The following is an 18,628-nucleotide window of genomic DNA, read 5'->3' as shown; positions in this document are numbered from 1 at the left end:
ATGGCAGCATCAAAGCCTTGCTGTCGACAGGATCGTGTAGAGCTCCCACTGCCTGCAGAGCTGCTCCAGTCAATTCAATATCTACTGAGGTGGGGATTAACATATTCAGACCTATTCAAATGATACAGGGGTGATTCAGGCTTCTCTTACAGATTACACTGTGCCCCATAAATACATACAAAGATGGTGATAATATAAAAATACACACAAAGAATATCGGCGAGAACAATGACATTGAGAGTTCGAACGGCAGTGAAAGTATGAATTTGTCTGTTTGGCCTAAGTGGCTTAGAACTGAAAAAGCTGATTTACGAGAATTAAGTTTCTGTTAGGCTCAGATCCCAGCACACGCTCTGCAAGATCACTGACTTTTTTTCCTCTTACTGCACTTCCCATCAATTCAACTGATTGATGTCTATGAAGGGCAAATGGCAAATTTATTCAAATTGAGTAGAAAAAATTGTAGATTGTCTGTCTTAGACTAAAGTGCTAACTACTCTGTATGCAGAACTTTTGATGTGGGTAAACGACTAAATCTTTAATGACACTACAGTCAAAACAAAGCAACAGGACCAAATCGCTGAGCTGATGTAGAATCTTCTTGTTTCAGTGTCAGTGTTATTCTCAGGTGTACCCTTGCATGACTATTGTCTCACTATTTGGCGACTGAGATTTGTTTGTTTTTCTGTTTGTTTTGTTTTCCTTATGTCAACACAAATTTACATTTGGTTTACCGAGACAGACACTTGTGATAGCTGTAGTACGCGTGTGCTAACTGGGCTTGTCTCAAGCGATTATTAGTCTAAACAACTCAAGTGTGTGATGTCAATACAATTATTTTACTGCTCCTGATCAAGTCGGAGCCCCGATCATAAAGATCAAACATGTTAGTGAAGATATTTATTTATGATTCTTTCGACAGAATACTCAAAATAGCCAATGAGAGTGAGGAGCCCAGGACACGTCACCAACCAGACGGTGTGTACTGTTACAGCTCACAAACGTGGCAGTGCATCACAACATAACTTGAGCCAAATTGAGCACTGAAAAAGACAACAAGCTTGTTGAATTATGGCAACATTACGAGTGTGTTTTTAACGTATCGTGCACGACATACCACAACAGGGCCAAGACAGAAAAGGTGTGTGTCACAAAGTCACATTTGAGGTTCTGGGAAATCTTGTGTCTGTGGAATTGCCAACATGAAGTTGTTCATACAAAGAGCAGGCACTGGGTGTCCCAGTCTGGTCGACTCATCTAGTGTGTGTGTTTGGGAGGATTAAAGGGTTAAAAATTGGTTGAAACTGTCCATGTGTCTTTGATCTTTCACGTTTTTGAAATCGGTGAAGATTCGAAAATCGTCTGGTGTGTAGCCAGCCTAAGACATTCAACCCCAGAGTCTCTGGATTGGATGTTTTCTGAGCATAAGAGTGAGCAGAGTGAACCCTTGTTGCACAGTCTGACTGAGATGTTAGATTGGTAAAGCAGAATAGCAGAAAAAAAAAAAATTTTTTTCAAGAACTGAGTGTTAGGTTGAAATGGCTGATTCCTTATTGATTCCCAAAATTAAAATCTGTGTTTTCTCCTTTTGCCTCCACAGGGAACGTCCAACAGCCCAACAGCACCCCTAGTGGGTTTTTATAATTGTCTACGCTCAGGGGTTGCAAGGGAATAGACTAGAAAAATACCAAGGTTAAATCCAAAGAATTAACAAATCCTAAGTACCTAATAATCTAAACATGCTATCCTATATTCATAGAACGACACTGTATTGAGACATCCTGTACATGTGAGTTTAAACTTAACTTGACAAGTCGGGAACAAACAAACTGCACATTGCATGGATGGATGTTGCTTTTATGTGTGAAGAAGAATAGACCCTGTCTGGATCAATGAAACAGCTGAGCACACACACACACTGCACAGAAAGAAAGTAAAAAATGTATTATCTGAACTAGTAGCCACATTATTTTTACCCTGCCTCTAAAATGCCTCAGCTATTCCCTCTCTCCCCCTGTCCAGACTGAATTCTACTATCTCTCCTCCTAACCTTCCCAGTGACAGCCACGGGGGGAATTGACACCAAGGCAGACATCTTAGCAAACATGAAGATATACTTTCTCCTCCTTTTTTCTACCATTCCTCTATCCCTCCCTCCTGCTGCTCTTCCTCTTTGATACGTGAGGGGGTTTTAACCTCTCCAGCTGCTGAGGTTTGGCCGACTGGCTGGCTGGCTCGGGGATCTCAAGGCCCTATTTGGTATGCACTGTCCATGAGTGTATGTGTGCATGTGCATGTGCATGTACATATTGCCTACACCACAGTTTCTGCAGACTGGGGGAGTGCTGTGCGTCTGATAAGGGCTGCTGGATGAGCCTGGCTGACCCACACAGGCCCTTCACAAGCTGTCAGAGCAATGGCCCTCAGAGGGGGGCCCTTCCATCTGCACTGCCCCAGCCAGGGCTCACCCAGCAGGGGGCTAGATAGGGTTGAGACCGAGGTGCTACCAGAGCTGGAGGCTGGGGGTGGGGGTGAGAAGGGCGACTCCATATTCATGAAAGCAACACCAAATATGTGAGCACTGGAAAAGATTGATTATCAGGATTGTAAACTAAACATCACCAACAGTGCACATCTCTCTTTACTTATTTGCTGGCAAATCAGCAAGTATGTTTAGTCAGAGATTCGGCAGCTATTCAGAGTACATCCCAGTTTTACATGCTCCACTTGCATTGTTGAGATAGGCAGCAAATACAGCAAATTCAGTGATAAGATGTTTGTCCTTCTCAGACAGATGATACAATCTTGTCTTAATGTTTTTCATACTCAGTTGTGGAAAAGAGGACTACAGCTGGTACAAAAATGATGTGCAATCTAGTGCACACAAACACACATCTTTAGGCTTAAGCTGAAGGTTTAAACTAAAAAAACTAACAGCTACAACAGCTGTCTATATAGACAAAACAAAAACAACAACAAGCACTGAGGCAGACACCCTGAGCTGCTGAAGTTGTTAGCAAAGAGCACAGACAGTTACAAAGGTTCAGTGTGATGAAGGAAGTTAGACAAATGGAGGGAAAGGAAGAGAAAGTACGATAACATGATGAAAAGGAAGGCTGGGAGGATTCTGCTGTGGCATTCCTGATGCTCCCGATGCTCCCGTCCCGCTTCAAACTATGCCCGTCGCCTGTCTTTCTGCCTGCCATCCTGCCATCCTATCTGCCAGTTTAGCAGAGACAGAGAGGCAGCGAGAGGAGAAGAGATGAGCACGGTGATGCCGGGGCGGCACGGGGGAAATCAGCGGGGCACATGCGCTCCCAGTTAAAAGTGACATGACCTTTTGATTTTGTCACCTGTCACCAACTGCCATGTCTGACTCCACACTGAGGAGTGCCTGCCATCCACCGCTGCTTTCCTCTGCCTCTGTCTCTCTGTCGCGCCGTCTCTCTGAATGCCTCTCTGTCTTTCTGTCTCCTGCTCCCACTCCATCTGCTTCTCTTGTTCTCCTTTTCTTTCCAGAGTTTCAGTTTTATGGCAAAAAAGTGGAGGTGTGACTTTCTGGAGGAGTTGAGGTATAATAGGCAGAGTTTCCTCTTTTCTTTCCAGCTTTCCTAATATTTACTCCTCTCTACCTGTGTTGTGCATGGCTCTTAATGAGGGCAGATGTCAAGGCAGCGTGTGTTTAGAGAAGCAAAGGGGTTTTTTTTTAGATGCAAAATCAAGGAGAAAACAGAATAGATAAAAATGGCAATGAAGTCTTGTTCTGGAAATGATACAATGTTCAAATAAAACCAGACATTATTAGTGTCTTGGAAATAAACCAGATTCTTCTAACACTAATGAACAATATACTGCTGTCACACAGAGTGTTTCACAGTCAGGGAAATAAAGATTAAACCACTACACTTCGAACTACATGGATTTAAAACAAATACAAAATGACAATATCAGTGGAAAGCTATAGTAAATAATTTTTTTAAAGGTTGACTGAGCTTCATCAGGGAGATTAATCTCTATATTTGTTTGCATGAAAAAACTGTTTAACTCAGGATGTAGAGCGGGTGAGAAGTAGCCTGCTCGATCTCACCGTTGGAGGCATGTCTGTAAGTGTGAAGCATCTTTAGGCCATTAAGGTCTTCTCTTCAGTAATGGGTTGGCAGATCCAGTGGGTGAATCTATGTAATGGTCTGAAGTATAGGATAAAGAGGATTGTCCTCCAATGTGACGAGGCCTAATTGCCCGTCATCCTGTGGTAGAAAGAGACATCACCATGTTCGGTATATGCCCTCTCTGACAGCCTGCGCTGAAATTAACACCTTCATAACATCTGTTAAGGGCCTTTCTGGGCCAACAGAACAGCAAGGAAGGATTTCTATCGGGATGTATCCCTGCACGTTAAACTCCGTGCTCATCAAAGACACTCGTGCAAGCAGGCACGCACGTAAACATAAAACATGACTATGAAAAGATACAGACATGCATACACTCACAACATGCAGCGCTTTTCTCTTCTAGCAGAGCTGTCTGTCCTCTGGTGAAACAAGCCCTGCCTGGTAAGCTATTGGCAGTTTCCTTCATATCAGGCTTAGGGTGGTCCTAAACCTCAAACTGCCCCACGTTTCAAAACAAGGTAGTAAAAGAGAGGATCATGTCATCAAGGTGTTTCCGCACCTCAGTACAGATGCAGAAAGACACCATGAGGCGTCTTTGTAGTACACTGCCAGCTTTGAATAGCAAAAGCACAAAAGGTTCACTTTGTTTGTTTCAGTGAGCATGTTACAGCATTACACACAGGTCAGCTGACAGTGTTGAAGAGTCAGGGTTCACAGGTCAGAGTGCGCTACATGATAAGACAGGAGGTCAGTGACCTTGCTGGTGCATCGTCTTTAATCTCTGTTCTGAGGATGCTCTGACTGCGTAGCAGGTACTGGTCAAGGTTGGGGTGAGGGTAAGGAGCGCTGATCTCAGGTCTGTGTGCAAAGCAGCATGTAACCACACAACAGTCTGTGACCCTGAGTGGCGAAGTGTGTGTAGAGAACACTGTTTGTTTATTTGGTACAGACAGGGCTATGGACTGTGGTTGTGGTGTAAAATTGGAGAAGGGCCCTCACAATGAACCCATCAGTTGCAGGAAGACACTTCACTTTAGTAGGAGGTCTGTGCTCAAATTCATATACTTTTTGTCTTCTCTCTTTCTCCCCTCACCACATCTCTCTCTCTGTCTTTGTCTCACCCTTTAGAGTGAGTTCAGCAGAGATTCCTTTGGCATTACCCTCACCCCAGACTGCTGGGAAACCGCACCGCTCCGGATGCTGACCCTTGCTCGGCTCAGCACAATGCTTTCATTTGGAGTGTTGTTTAAAGTAATTAGAAAGCATTTTCCCTTGTTTTCTTTTATATTCTTTTCTCTTCACTGCCAAGTGCAAGAGGGAAACTGTGAGTCGTCCATTACTTTAGGTTGATAAAGACTCAGACGAAGAATCCAGGGGACCGAGAGAGGAAGTGAAAAATGCAGATACTGTATGCTCTTGCTGTACCCACTTCCCCCCCTGTACCACCACAGAATTGGGAAATTCTGTCTGGAAACAAACAGGGACAGAACTCAGGGGATAGTTGTGTCTGAATGTGTGTTAGAGTGTGTGCACAGCATTTGCAAACAAATATCTAAAAAAAGGAAAAAAAACCTATTTCATCACATTATATTTACTGTACGTATTAATTTGACATAAGGCAGTAATATCATGACCGAAAGAGAGACAGTTTATAAGTTAAAGAAGGTGCACAACATTCACCAATCCTGAGAGAGTAAGACTGCAACACGGAGACGAGAGAAAGGATGATTCTTTGTTTTGAGTCCTGTGCTGTTCTGTGCTGTTCAGCACAACTATCACAGCAGCAGGAAAAGAAACATTAATACTGCTAATCTTTGACAATCCCAATTTCACTGGATATATTGTTGAAATGAATCACTTAACACACTTAATGCATAAGCACATTCATGTATCCATACATGCATCCACACAAAAGACCCAAATGTTATCCAAATATTATTTTTTACACAACTTTTATCTTTGTGCGCACACAGTATTTTCCTCCTACATTGAAGTACTATTTAAAGACACTTCTGGGTGACTTGTACATGCAAATGCAGATATGTGTGTATGTATCCTTGAGCTCTAGTTCTATACTTTAGTAGTCTGTGAATCAAAACCTTAGAATAAATGAGAACATACAAGACGAGAATCCTACTGGACAGAATATTCAGCATTCATACATCCAGCACTAGCCTGCATATTCACATACGCTACTACGCTAATATCCTCTTACACTGCATATTTCCCTGTGTCTACCTCACCACCAGCCCCGACCAACTTCTTCACATAGCTTCCCTTTGCCAATGCCAGACACATGAATGCATGAATGTTGAACTGTGGGTAAGTGTAAGTACACAACACACTCACTCAAAGCCATCCCTCAGCAGCAGAGATGTTTAAGTGAAAGAAAGTCAGATATGAAACTGTGCAGCAGTGTTTTCATGATGAAAAAAAAGTTCTGGCCTTGGTGATCTATTTGGTCCAGTGTCCTGAACAGATAAATCTTTTGAATTCAACCAAGGATTTTCAAATGACAATGCAAAGATGATGTTAATTAAGCAACATTCACAGACAAAAAAAACACAAGTTAAAGTAAGTCAAAAATACATATGCCGTTCCTGGTCTAAATGTAGACGTACGTGAAAATTACAGTGTTGTGACGCTACTAAGCCATAATCAGACAAAACAGTTGAAACAAAAAGATCCTTTGTTAGTATAGTAAAAAGTATCCATATCTCCTTGTGTCTCCGCGTAGAGGGCAATTTTGCACAACTGAGCAGAACAGTACTGAGGTACTCAAAAGCATTTCCATAGGAGTATCAGTGTTATCAACATGTCTTAATGTCCCTACCAATTCTTGGGGTACATGAAATACAATGGGAAGGACAGAGAAGGAGAAAAAAAAGCAATTCTGCATGAAGTGGGAGTTACAAGTAGTTACTCATGTGAAGTGAGTGGCACATGATGAGAATATGTAACCTCTGTTGCCTTATTTTAATTATTAAGTGCATGGGAAAAGAATATCATGAGGTCTGAATAAATACAAGTAGCAGGTAGTAGGACAAACCATGATGCCCGGTTTTGTCTTAAGGCATGTAGATTTCTTTCTCTTTTTTTTTTTTGGTCAAGCAATGTCGCCATCTACAGGCCAGGCTATGTCATATCATAAATTGTTTTATTTAGTCTTTGAACCTACTTGCAACTGTAAACCTTAATATCTTTTTACTTCTTAAGTGAATATATCCAGTGTAAATAAGCTAAAGTCTAAGTCTGTACAACAAACTAACCTATGACTACCACACTGTCAGGTTTACATCTATCTCGTAGGGGTCGACTTTTGCAGATTTTTACAGTTTTTACTTTTTAAATTAACACACATGGAAACAGTGTTGTCTAAATAGAGACGATTCGCTCCAAAGACTTAACAAATAGAGCTGTGTTGTACGTTACATACAGTTTACATCTAATTCCATTTTAAGAGTAATATTGCTCACATAGCAATGAGATTTGGTTCATTACTATTGACTGAACTTAAAATCTCTTCCAAATCCAGTCCAGCCTAACCCAAAGAATCCTTATGAAGAAATAAACAAACACATATAGGAGGCAAGAGACTGGAAGAAAATCTGAGGTCTGTTAACTGGTTATTTCAAGCTGAGTCTTGGAAAAAGGCACTTATTAAAATTAATCACTTCATTGTTCATGCTCAACCCATAGTCCAGCTCTCTCTTTCCTTTTCACTCTCCACTCTCCAAATGTGCCTGGCCATGATTAAAACATGTCTGTTTCTCCATGACATTGCTTTGACATCATTTAATTGGTATAAGAGATAAAAATAAATGAATTAAATAAATATACTACCAGGTAAGTGGCGTAACGTAGCTCAAGGTGACAGCCTATTATTTCTCTCTTTTCTTTGCCTCAAAGAAGGCAAAGTGAGAAACCTGAGATTGCACTGAGAATGTAGTTCCTCAAGGGGCAGAGGAGTTATTAAAAAAAAAAAATAAAAAAAAATCTGCTTTTCTTTTTTTAACTAAAATTCTAAGTTTACATCTGGTAAAAGGTACTTCTTGTATTATGCTCATCCTCTTGTTTGTTTATAAAAGTATGCTGCTTTCATTTTTTTGTCTACATTTTAGTAATATGATTAGTCTAGTATTAAAACGAAGGTTGATGTAAGTAAAACAAAATCATTCGTTCATAAAATAACAGTGCCTGAGTGTTAATCCTGCATTTTGTGCGAAAAGAAACAGGCTTTTACATTAAATGAAAGAAAGGCAGAGAGATATCAAGAAGTGATGGGGCTACTCACCACATCTTGTCTGGTATCCTTCCCTGATGCAATAAGGATGTAGTTCCAGGCCAAGGGCAGCAGCAGAGTCAGGGGAATCATATAGAGTTCAAAGTTCCAAACAAAGATGACAAAAAGCTGATGAGAGGGGAAAAAAAAGAAGAAAACTGTCAGCAAAAGAAAAGCAAGAACAAAAACGTGAGAACAATGTGGGCTAAGAATTCATACATTTGAGACCCAATATTGACCCTCATGAGCAAAACTTCTGAGAAAGTACCCCGACCATATGTGTGAGGGGAAATGACACATATTTAAATACATTCATATGCAGAACCATAGCGATCGTAGTACAAAGTTTAACAATATGGTTGTGTTACAACAAAGGTACAGACTTGGCATCGGGGAGCCTAGGTTCGAAACCCTGACCCTCAAGGTTTCCTGGGCCTTCAGCTGAGAACGATGATGATGAGGCAGATGACAACAAGCCATCAGAGCCCCCTTCATTCGTGCCAATCATCCCAGAGCCTGAGGTCATTTACTGCTTCAGCCACAGCACAATTAAGCTGACCCTTCCATACTCATGCCCAAAACCCAGCATCTGACCTCACACACACCACACCCCGAGTCTCTAACCTTGTCACTCCAAGCCCAAATACCCCCTTCTCCCACCCCAAAAGACTTGCATGCCCCATTTCTAACCTTCTCTGCACCCATCTGCCAAAACCATAACCTCTATACCTCCCCTCTCATCACCAAACAAGAAAAGTACCATCTGAAAAGTAACCTTTCCTAAAAGCCTGTGTTCTGGTTTTGGCAGAGCTCAATAGCATCTAACAACAGATTTTTGCAATGGTTGGGAGAAAATATCTGTGGGAAAGTAAAACTGCTAATGATGGACCCTGGCAGCATTGTGTCAAATAGTGAGAAAGTATTGTGTCAGTTGCTAAAATGTTAAGATATTAGAATAGGGATATTTTGAGGGAACAATCTGTCAGAAACAAATAAAACAAAAGAATACTTATTTTTTACTAATAACTTCAAGAGCATGGAGATTTTTCAGGACTGATAATATCTCAGTTGCAATTGTCTGTAAATACTGAGAGAACAAACCGTATCTAATGCCAAATCATTTCCAGCACAACATATTTATAAAATTCAACTATCCACTATTTCAAATATGAGCAAAGAAAATTTGAAATTAATTACTTACTCTAAGGAAATACATCCCTGTTTAACACTCAGTTTGATGTGAAACTCTTAAGGGTTGTGAAACTGAGACTATTACTGTACAAATACAATCTATCCTGTTTGAATGAACAACAACAACAACAAAAAAAAAAACAGGAAGCATAATAACCACCAACCAAATTGTTTTATTTCTGTGTATGTGAGTATATGAGGGAGAGAAAGAGAGTGGATGATATAAATCAAGCTCTTCATTGTGTTTACAGTCTAAGGTTAATATGAATATGAGGTTCAACAGCCCCTCAAGAGTGTGTTTGCAGGTCTACTCACTGTAGTGGAGCCAGTCGGACACTAAAGTGCACACACACATATTCACACAATGTGCAGCCGGTATTTCATATTCCTTTCACTCGTTGCAAACACACACACACACACACACACACACACACACACACACACACACACACACACACACACACACACACACACATCTGAGTATAGATTAAAACAACTCCTCACAATAACAACACAATAAACAACATTTTGTCAACTATTCCCCTGCTCTCATAGAAAAGTTTGAAAGGCATATATACAAACTTTTGAATAGAACTATAACTTCATGTAAAATTAAGAGATGCTGAGTATAAAAACATCCATAATGCTCACAGCAAAATTTCTTCAAATAAACCTGAATGGCCTTGGTGCAACAACCAAATCCCCCAAAAGCATCTTTCTCTGTCTCTCAGGCTTAACTTCACTTCCTCACATGTACAGACTATATACAGCTGAGTGGGAGTATTGGAGAGAATCTATTCAGAAATACACTAATAAGCATCACAACCATTTCCCTTCATTCATCATTAAAAGCTGATAGGACTGTGAAAGCTCAGCAACAGCAAACACAACACATTTACACGCACATTACTATATGTAACCATTCTAAAATTATCCATCTTCCCACAAATTATTATAATTTACAGATCTATAACACTAACACCGGGATCATCTAAAGAATGCACAATCAAGGTGCAGAAACATGACTTCAGTCAAGCAAAGAAGTTCACTTTTTAAAAAAAATAAAAAAAATCTATTCTGGTAGATGCTATAAATAACTGCACACTTAATGCAGATACACTTCTCCTTTCAAATACTGTGCTATAAATATTACTTACAACAGGCATGTATTGTACTTCAAATATATTTAGTGTCTTTATTTCTAATTGCTCACAGTATCTACAGTATATTACACACAATAGACAAATAATTGCTCCTTACTGGCCTGATGTTTATATAAAACCTTAAAAGCCTTTTTTAATGTTTTGGATTTTTTGTATCTTGCTTTCTTATCCATTTGCTTGAGGCTTTTTAACCTGTGATCCTCTTTCATTCCTCCTCCATTTGGCTATTGTAGCTGAGGGCGAAGTTTTGACTGGCAGCTAGAGGAACCGGACACTCAGCAGTGGCCAACCCTGCCCCATCTACGCGCCCCCGGCTGGGTAATAGGGTCTTGCAGTGCCTGAACCTTTCCACCAGGACTGAGCGATCACAGCCACCCCCCATCGCTTGCTATACCAGATAGCAGGCTCTTCGCCTGGGGAACACGCAGTAGGAAACAGCCTGCTGTGGATGTTAGTAACCAGAGAAAGGTGAAGGGAAAAAAATAAAATGATAGAAATATGCTGGATGGAAGAGAAAAACAGGAATGAAATGCTAAATGAAGCTCCAGATATCCTCTAATGGAATAACATAAGTGACTCTGTGTGCTTTGACACATTATGTAGTGGCCAGTGACGGTTTATAGTGACTATTTGAACATGCCTACAGAGGAAAGCTCATTGTCCTGCACGCTCACTTTTCTTTTTAATACTTCTGATGGTAATGTAAAAATATTCATGTACATTCTATGTTCAGGTCTATCATACCTATATATGCCTCTGTAATACTTAAATTATGTAAAAGATACTTCTGAGAGCGTTAGACAGAATAATGATTGAAATAAGTGTTACTTATATTTGAACAAAAATCAAAAGGAGTATTTTGTATTTTTTCCCTTGTCATACTACCACTGTAATTATCTAAGCTACTGAAGAATATCAATTTTAGAGCAACTTTAACTTATTGTTCTATGGTGGACATTTAATATTGTTACTGTAACTATGGGTTGTCAAAAAATAAAAAGAAGTCATGAATAATTTACCTTCACACACCAAATGCATCACAATTTGCTAAACGTAATTTGTGCTTCAATAAAGTCTTTGGAGAAATTAACTGAAATGTCTAGGAAGAAAAATATTCACTTGTCAAAGTACAAGTACCTATTGCTAAAGCAGATCAGACGTATTTAAATACTACATTTGAAGTGGACAAACTTTACATTTGAGCATAAGCTGAAAATGACATGAAAATTAAAATAGACAAAAACATGAACAAATCAAAACCATGGTCATACAATTTGTCATATTTTGGCTAAAATACCTATAACACAAATTTAGTAAACTGAATTATTTTGACAAGTTCCTGTAGTTAAATTTCATTTATTTCATTAAAATCTTTGATGCCTACTCTTAATCTAAAGACATCCCTTCAGTACGACAAGATACAATATATTAAAAATGTTAAAACGAACTCAAAAATGATTTATTCAAACTCTCAGTGTGGCACGTTGTGAGTTATATCTCGCATTATTTGTTTCAAAACACAACTCGCATTCTTTCGGCCCTGAGCCGCGGCACTGTGGGAGGGTAATATTCAGTGCTTTGGCTTACATTAACCACACACCATGCTAACTTTCCCCCTGCTCTATCTTAGTGGAGTGAAACTGAAGTTTGGATTTCAGAGTTACCCTTTATCTCTCTTACATCAATTTCCATGCTGGCACTAAGTGTTGCCAGATAGAAACTAGAAGTCCTGTTAAGTTCGAGGGAACTAGAGAGGGAGGGAGACTTGTGTCCTGTTTGTGACCGGACATTCCCATCATTCAGTGGTGCTAGACTGCCCCCTGCTGCACTTCTGCAGAATAAAGCTCTACGTTACAATTATACTGTTCATCTGATAAAAAAAAGAAGCAGGAATCACTACAATGGATGTGTCACAGCCAGTCATTTTAATAACATGCAAAAATAAAAGCAAGCACACAGCATTTTATGGCCATGGTGCTGCAGCTGCATACTGGCAACTATGAGAAGTATAAATCTAGAATGGTACAACTCCTCAACAAAAAGGCACCATGCATTTTCTGTTGAGTTTCTCTGGTGATTAAACTCTGACTTGGTATTCTCCGTTAGTCATGGCTCTATATTTCAACTATCATTCATTTTGCAAATCAGGAGAGCAGTAAAATGTGAAAGTATATCTTTCAAAGCTGTCCCTTGCTGTGGGCAAAGACGAACTCCTGACTTTAAAACTTTTAAAAGTTAGACAGGTTCTTTGAAGAAGAGTCAAAGGAGCAATTTAAAGAGACCTGAAGTGGTGTGTACCAATGACTCCTATGGTGTCTCTGCACTGTGTGTGTATGTGTATCAAACTGCCAGCCAGACATGTGCAAACATACATACACACACACACACACACACACACACACACACACACACACACACACACACACACACACACACACACACACACACACACACACACACTCCGATAGTTGCTTCTGTACCTGTCTTTGCTTTTTTCCCTTTTTTATTTCAGCAGGGTGAATTTTTATCTAAATGCAAAGCAGGTGATAGGTGCTCCAGTTTCCTCTAGAAGGAGCTCCCTTGTCTGGGCTCTCCTCCTGATAAGAGTCCTACTTTGCCTGACATAAAAGAGCCTGGTATCATTTCCCCTGCCTCCCCAACAACCCCCAGCTCGCTGCCCTCGCCCTTCCCCAAGCTTCACAAAGCTGCCTCTATTTGCTCCCAATTCAGGGCCCAATTGCAGATAAAGTTACAGCAAATTTGTTTGGAGGAAGAGCTGCTGAGGCCTGCGGTCCCTGGGGCAATAACAGCCTTGTCTTGTAGGGGCCGTGGGGAAAGCTGGCAGCAGCAGGAGAACAGAACCCAACACCGCTCAGCCCCACAATGGCCTCAACTCTTTGGGAGGGAAAGCAAAGGGAGGGGAGGGAGAGATAAAGAGGAACAGGGATGGATAGACAGATAGAAGGGAGAGATACTCAACTTGCAGGTGTGGACAGAGGAAGCAGATGCTTAACCCTGAGATGGGGAGACAGAGACACGAAGACCGACCTATATACACATATACACACACACAGACAATCATCCATACACAGACACCACCCATCAGGCAGGACAGGAGGTAACTCCAGTCCCGTCCATTGTGCCAGCGCCTCAGGCAAAGCTGCCACGGTGGCTGATTCACTGTCAGGATGGGTGGGTGACAGCAGTGTGGGTGTGTGAGAGAGGGAGAAAGAGAAAGGCTCTATGTGAGACTATGCGATATCTTCGTTTCTCTCACATGCACACAAAACACACTAATCACAGCTGGCACTAATGTTTGACACATACATGTGGCTGGCACTACAGAATTGGGCAGAAGGACAGCAAGGGACCATGAAGAAAATTTTGAGCATTTTTGTGGAGAATATGTTATGACGTGACACAGCATGACTTGTGCATTTTGATATTTTGCGTGTTTATGACATCACACAGATAAATGAGAAAGACTCAATTCCCACCCTCAGGTTTACTTAGCAGCTGAGAAGTACGCACCTTTGTAAGTTTACAGGTTGGGAAGGGAAGGGAGGAAGAGAGTACCTGTGTAGAGGGCCTAAATACTCTTATGCTTTTAGCCAAGTGAATACTCCCACAATAATAGATTCCCAAAAGAGCGATAGGAGAGAGGTGAAGGGGGGGTACACTGACACCTAAATTTCAGACTTTCTATAAACTATAATACGCTATGTCCTTGGCCTAGATACACGCTTTATAATATTCTGAATACTTTGAATGTAAGTCAGCACAATGACAATATGAATAGTCAATATTGTTACTCATAAATGGATATACTGTATTCAGTGTTTTCATAAGGTGTAAAAAGCAACGCAAGGTATGTGCCGACATGGATGCTGCACTATAGGCTGCATACCACACTCCCCTCTCCATTCACCATTCAGAGTGTCAGTTCTGAAGTGACCTTGTTTCGTGTGAATTCCTCGACATTTTTTGTCTGACATTTTCATTTATTTCTGAAAGACACAAGGGCTTGTGCCCAGTCTCAGCCCTAATTCAAACACACATGCATACACCAGCCTTGAACACAGGCATCCTTGAACACACACAGAGGGAAAATGTTAACTGATCAATACTATGTCTCTTCTGACCCATGTCTTGTGATGACACTGTGACCTGCTGTAAAAACACACACACACACACACACACACACACACACACACACACACACAGCCACTGCAGAGACAAAACTGTGTCAGACAGCCAAATGCTGCTAATGTCTAATGTCTACTGTGAAGACACTTAGTGCTCCCATGGTAAAGGGCTGGTGCAGGGGCAGGCCCACCTGTCCTGTAGCTACTTAAGTCAGGACACTAAACTAGACAGGATTAAATGCCTGCTCTGTCATCTTTAGAGCAGGAACCTCCATGCAGCCACTCACCGCTCTGCAGGAGAATGTCTTTTACTGATAGCTTTGCTGTCCAATTACATTTCACCTTTTAATACCAGGCACAGATGACAGGAGAGAGAGAGGGGGGGAGAGAGAGAGGAAGAGAGAGACAGAGGATGAAGAGGAGGCCGACGTTAGAAGGGGCTGCCATTTCCACTGTCTGCAAAAACAGCATGTCACACTTCAATAGATTGTAGTTGTAGGTATTTGGATATCTGAGGGTATCATTCAAAATAGGGTTTAAGCTGCAACGCCAACTCTCGCTTCCAGCAACACCAGGCACTTGCCATGTTTATACATGTACCATGTGTGCATGTGTACTTAATAGAAAGCCAGAAAAGCAACCATCATTATCAAGATATTTGAGTGTGTGAGTAGCAGTCTATAGCATGGGTGGAGGGGTTTACAGTGTGGGAATGCACTTAACTGTGCTTGAGACATCAACAATCTCTCATGTTAGAGTGTGTAATTATCCATTAAGTATCCATACTTTCTTAGCAGCAATGGTCCTACAGCCACTGTGGACATGTTACTCTCTTATTTTGTATGTGTATATATATGTGTGTGTGTGTGTGTGTGTGTGTGTGTGTGTGTGTGTGTGTGTGTGTGTGTGTGTGTGTGTGTGTGTGTGTGTGCATGTAGAATTTGACAGACTTAAAAAGTGAAATCAGTAAAAATTAAACAATATTGTTAGTCAATAAATTTAGCAAAGTGTAGCTAAAACAATGTGAGTGAGGTTTAAATTACTTGTGTAAAAATGTGTACAGTATGTAAGTGCACCTCTACGTACCACAAAAGCACAGACACTCCTCTGTGGAGAGTCCCATTCAAAGCAGCTGTTGATGTAGCAGCCTGTGTTGATCAGGAACATGATGCAGCGCCTGACGCGGTTGAAGTTACGCAACAAGAGCTGGAAAAGGAGACAATGACAAGTGAATGTTTCATGGAAGTGAGGGCTTTAGGTCAAAACTTCTCTGTAACAAGGATAATATGGTTTTATTTGCATCATTCTACTGTCAAAGTGTATAGTGCTTGAAAAGTCTTATTAAGAGACAAAGTAGAATGTTTGCAAACATAAGAATGGCTGTGTGGTCGCTATCTAAAAGTTTGTGAGGACATACTGTGTAGAGTGCACTTTCTTTCATTTATGCTTAGTTACAGCATAAATTTATCACAACTTAAGTAAATATGTCAGATCATATAATTTGCACCTTAGTTAATGTGACATACTGTCGACTGAAATCCTGTAGTGTCTCATTCTGCTGTCACTTTGTAAAGTTAACCGGAGCGTTGACTTACAGCTCACAATTTGCAGTTTTGACCTCACATTAGCTTCAATATTACAACATTACAGCAGAGGGGACATTATGAGGACATTAGTGTGGTTTCATTCTTTGGATACATATACATGCTATATATGGAAGTGAATCCGCATGCAAGACAAATGGGCGCTGTAAAAGTGATAAGCTGACTCATAGTGTTTCTTTAAGTCTACTCTCCCAGTGATAAAGTTAAGTACAATAATAACGATATCCAACACAGTCCCTGGATTCTCCTCCCTGAGGGTTCTCCAGGCATTTGGCCAGAGATGAGAGAGAACTGGCTAACTGCTGTCCTCCCACTGGGTTGCCAACCATTCAGAGAATAGCATAACAACAGCGCAAACCACCCAATCAGGTCACCTCCAGGAGAAAGTGCTCCCAGAGGACAAACTGTCTCTGCAGGCCGCTGTTAAAAAGTTCCAGGATGTCATTTTGCTCTTCAGAAAATTGTGTGTATACTGTTGGTACACGGTATATATTTGTAGAACTACAGTAAAATCTATCATTAGTAAAGTATGTGTTCTGGGTTGATTTAGATTTGGGCAGGGATGGCTTGGCTGCTTTGGTGCTAGATGAGCAGAGGAGTCCTCCTTTTTTATGTAGAATTATGTGATGTTTTGTGTTGCCAATCTGTGGATGACTGTACGGTGTCCTGCTGGGGACTCGCAGACCTGAGAACAGCAAGACTGTGACTCATCCATTTCCACATTTCCCAGCACATGTACTTGATGTACATGCTGTACTCTTCTTGTCACATTATTGCCATAACTATCTTGATAAAAATATTTCATTTTCAAAGAATATTTTCCAAGAATATGATGAGTTATTCCTCAAAATCATTTAGAAAAGTGTCAAAGTCATGTATTAAGTCAACTGTCCTCATTACATTTAAATGCTTGTGTTTGGCAATGCAGCTTATGTGTTTTGTCTTGTCTTGTCTTTTCTTTGTGTGTGTGTGTGTGTGTGTGTGTGTGTATGCGTGTGTGTGTGTGTATGCGTGTGTGTGTGTGTGTGTGTGTGCACTAAGCAGCAAGCAACAGCAGGGGAGCTCCTACCACACAAAAGAGCCCTCAGGGGGAGCCAGTGACATCATCATTGCGAGACGCTGACATAGGTCATCTCTATAAGTCAGAGGCGAAATGGAGATGAAAAAGGATTCGGCACTGGGGAGAAAGGCGTAGAGTGGGCCAAGACAGGGAGACAGAGAGCAACAAAGAAGACAGAAACAGTGAGGAAAGAAGGGAATAGATGGAGGGCTGAAAAAAGGTGTTATGGAAGTTGATGTATGTGTTGTGCTGTGCACAACTGTGCATGGTGCAGCATTGACTGCTGAGCCCAAATGGTCACTCATATGACATGTCTGATGTGGGCCAGCCCCTACTATTCAGCCCTTTGTGGTGCCACACTGAGCTGCGTGACAATGAAGTGCAAAGCGGCAGTGGCAAAGAGGGCCAACTATAAGGATGGCCAATCTACTTATGCATCCCAGAGCTGACAGCTTGACATTTCTATTCACCACTCAGAGTGGATGTGAGGGGGGGATGAGAGAAGAGAGAGAGGAGCGAAGAGGGGGGAAAAAAAAAAAAAAACACAAAATGCTGTTTTTCTTTCAATCATCCTGTTATATCTTGCCCACACGGTTGCTGTTCTTTACAGGATGCCACTCTCGAGGCTTGTTGGTGTTGCTTCAGACAGTTGAGCAGAATAGCGGTTACTGTGTTGGACTCCGGTAAAAAAAGACGTAGAGTGGTAGAAATTAAGAGTTGGCTGCTGATCTACCTGTTTGGACACTCTGGGCTCCTCCTCAATATACTTCTGCTCAATTGGAATCAACGTCCTGAGACCAGCCTTCACCTGGAGGAGGAACACATGGTCATGAACAGCAAACGGTGAGAGACAGGACACTCATATAAAAGGTTACACATACTAAAAGGTTAGAGATGAGAGAGATGATAATACATTAGTCAAGGACTATATGTGGGTTATTTTGAAGGTTTCTGAAACACACTGTGTACAGATGTAACATGGCAACACATGTGCAGTGTGTGCCCCATGTCAGGGGCTAGAGAGAGAGAGAGAGAGAGAGAAAGCTGTAAGATGGCCGCTATAGGACACAC

General features: G+C 41.2%; 1 protein-coding gene across 4 annotated transcripts in view; it reads right to left on the bottom strand.

Moving 5' to 3' along the window:
- Window positions 1-18,628, bottom strand: part of mctp1a (multiple C2 domains, transmembrane 1a) — a 120,145-nt gene that overhangs the window by 27,211 nt on the left and 74,306 nt on the right. For all 4 annotated transcript variants that reach the window (XM_026322681.1, XM_026322677.1, XM_026322679.1 and 1 more), the window contains exons 13-15: window positions 18,291-18,365; window positions 15,980-16,099; window positions 8,407-8,523 (exon numbers count right to left, since the gene is read on the bottom strand). In XM_026322681.1, coding sequence (XP_026178466.1) covers window positions 8,407-8,523; window positions 15,980-16,099; window positions 18,291-18,365 — 312 coding nt within the window. The remainder of the gene's footprint in view (window positions 1-8,406; window positions 8,524-15,979; window positions 16,100-18,290; window positions 18,366-18,628) is intronic.

The sequence above is a fragment of the Mastacembelus armatus genome, chromosome 9 (assembly GCF_900324485.2).
Source record: "Mastacembelus armatus chromosome 9, fMasArm1.2, whole genome shotgun sequence".
Taxonomy (NCBI): domain Eukaryota; kingdom Metazoa; phylum Chordata; class Actinopteri; order Synbranchiformes; family Mastacembelidae; genus Mastacembelus; species Mastacembelus armatus.
The sequence above is the reverse complement of the archived record's forward strand: the minus strand, read 5'-3'. Positions and strand labels throughout refer to the sequence as shown.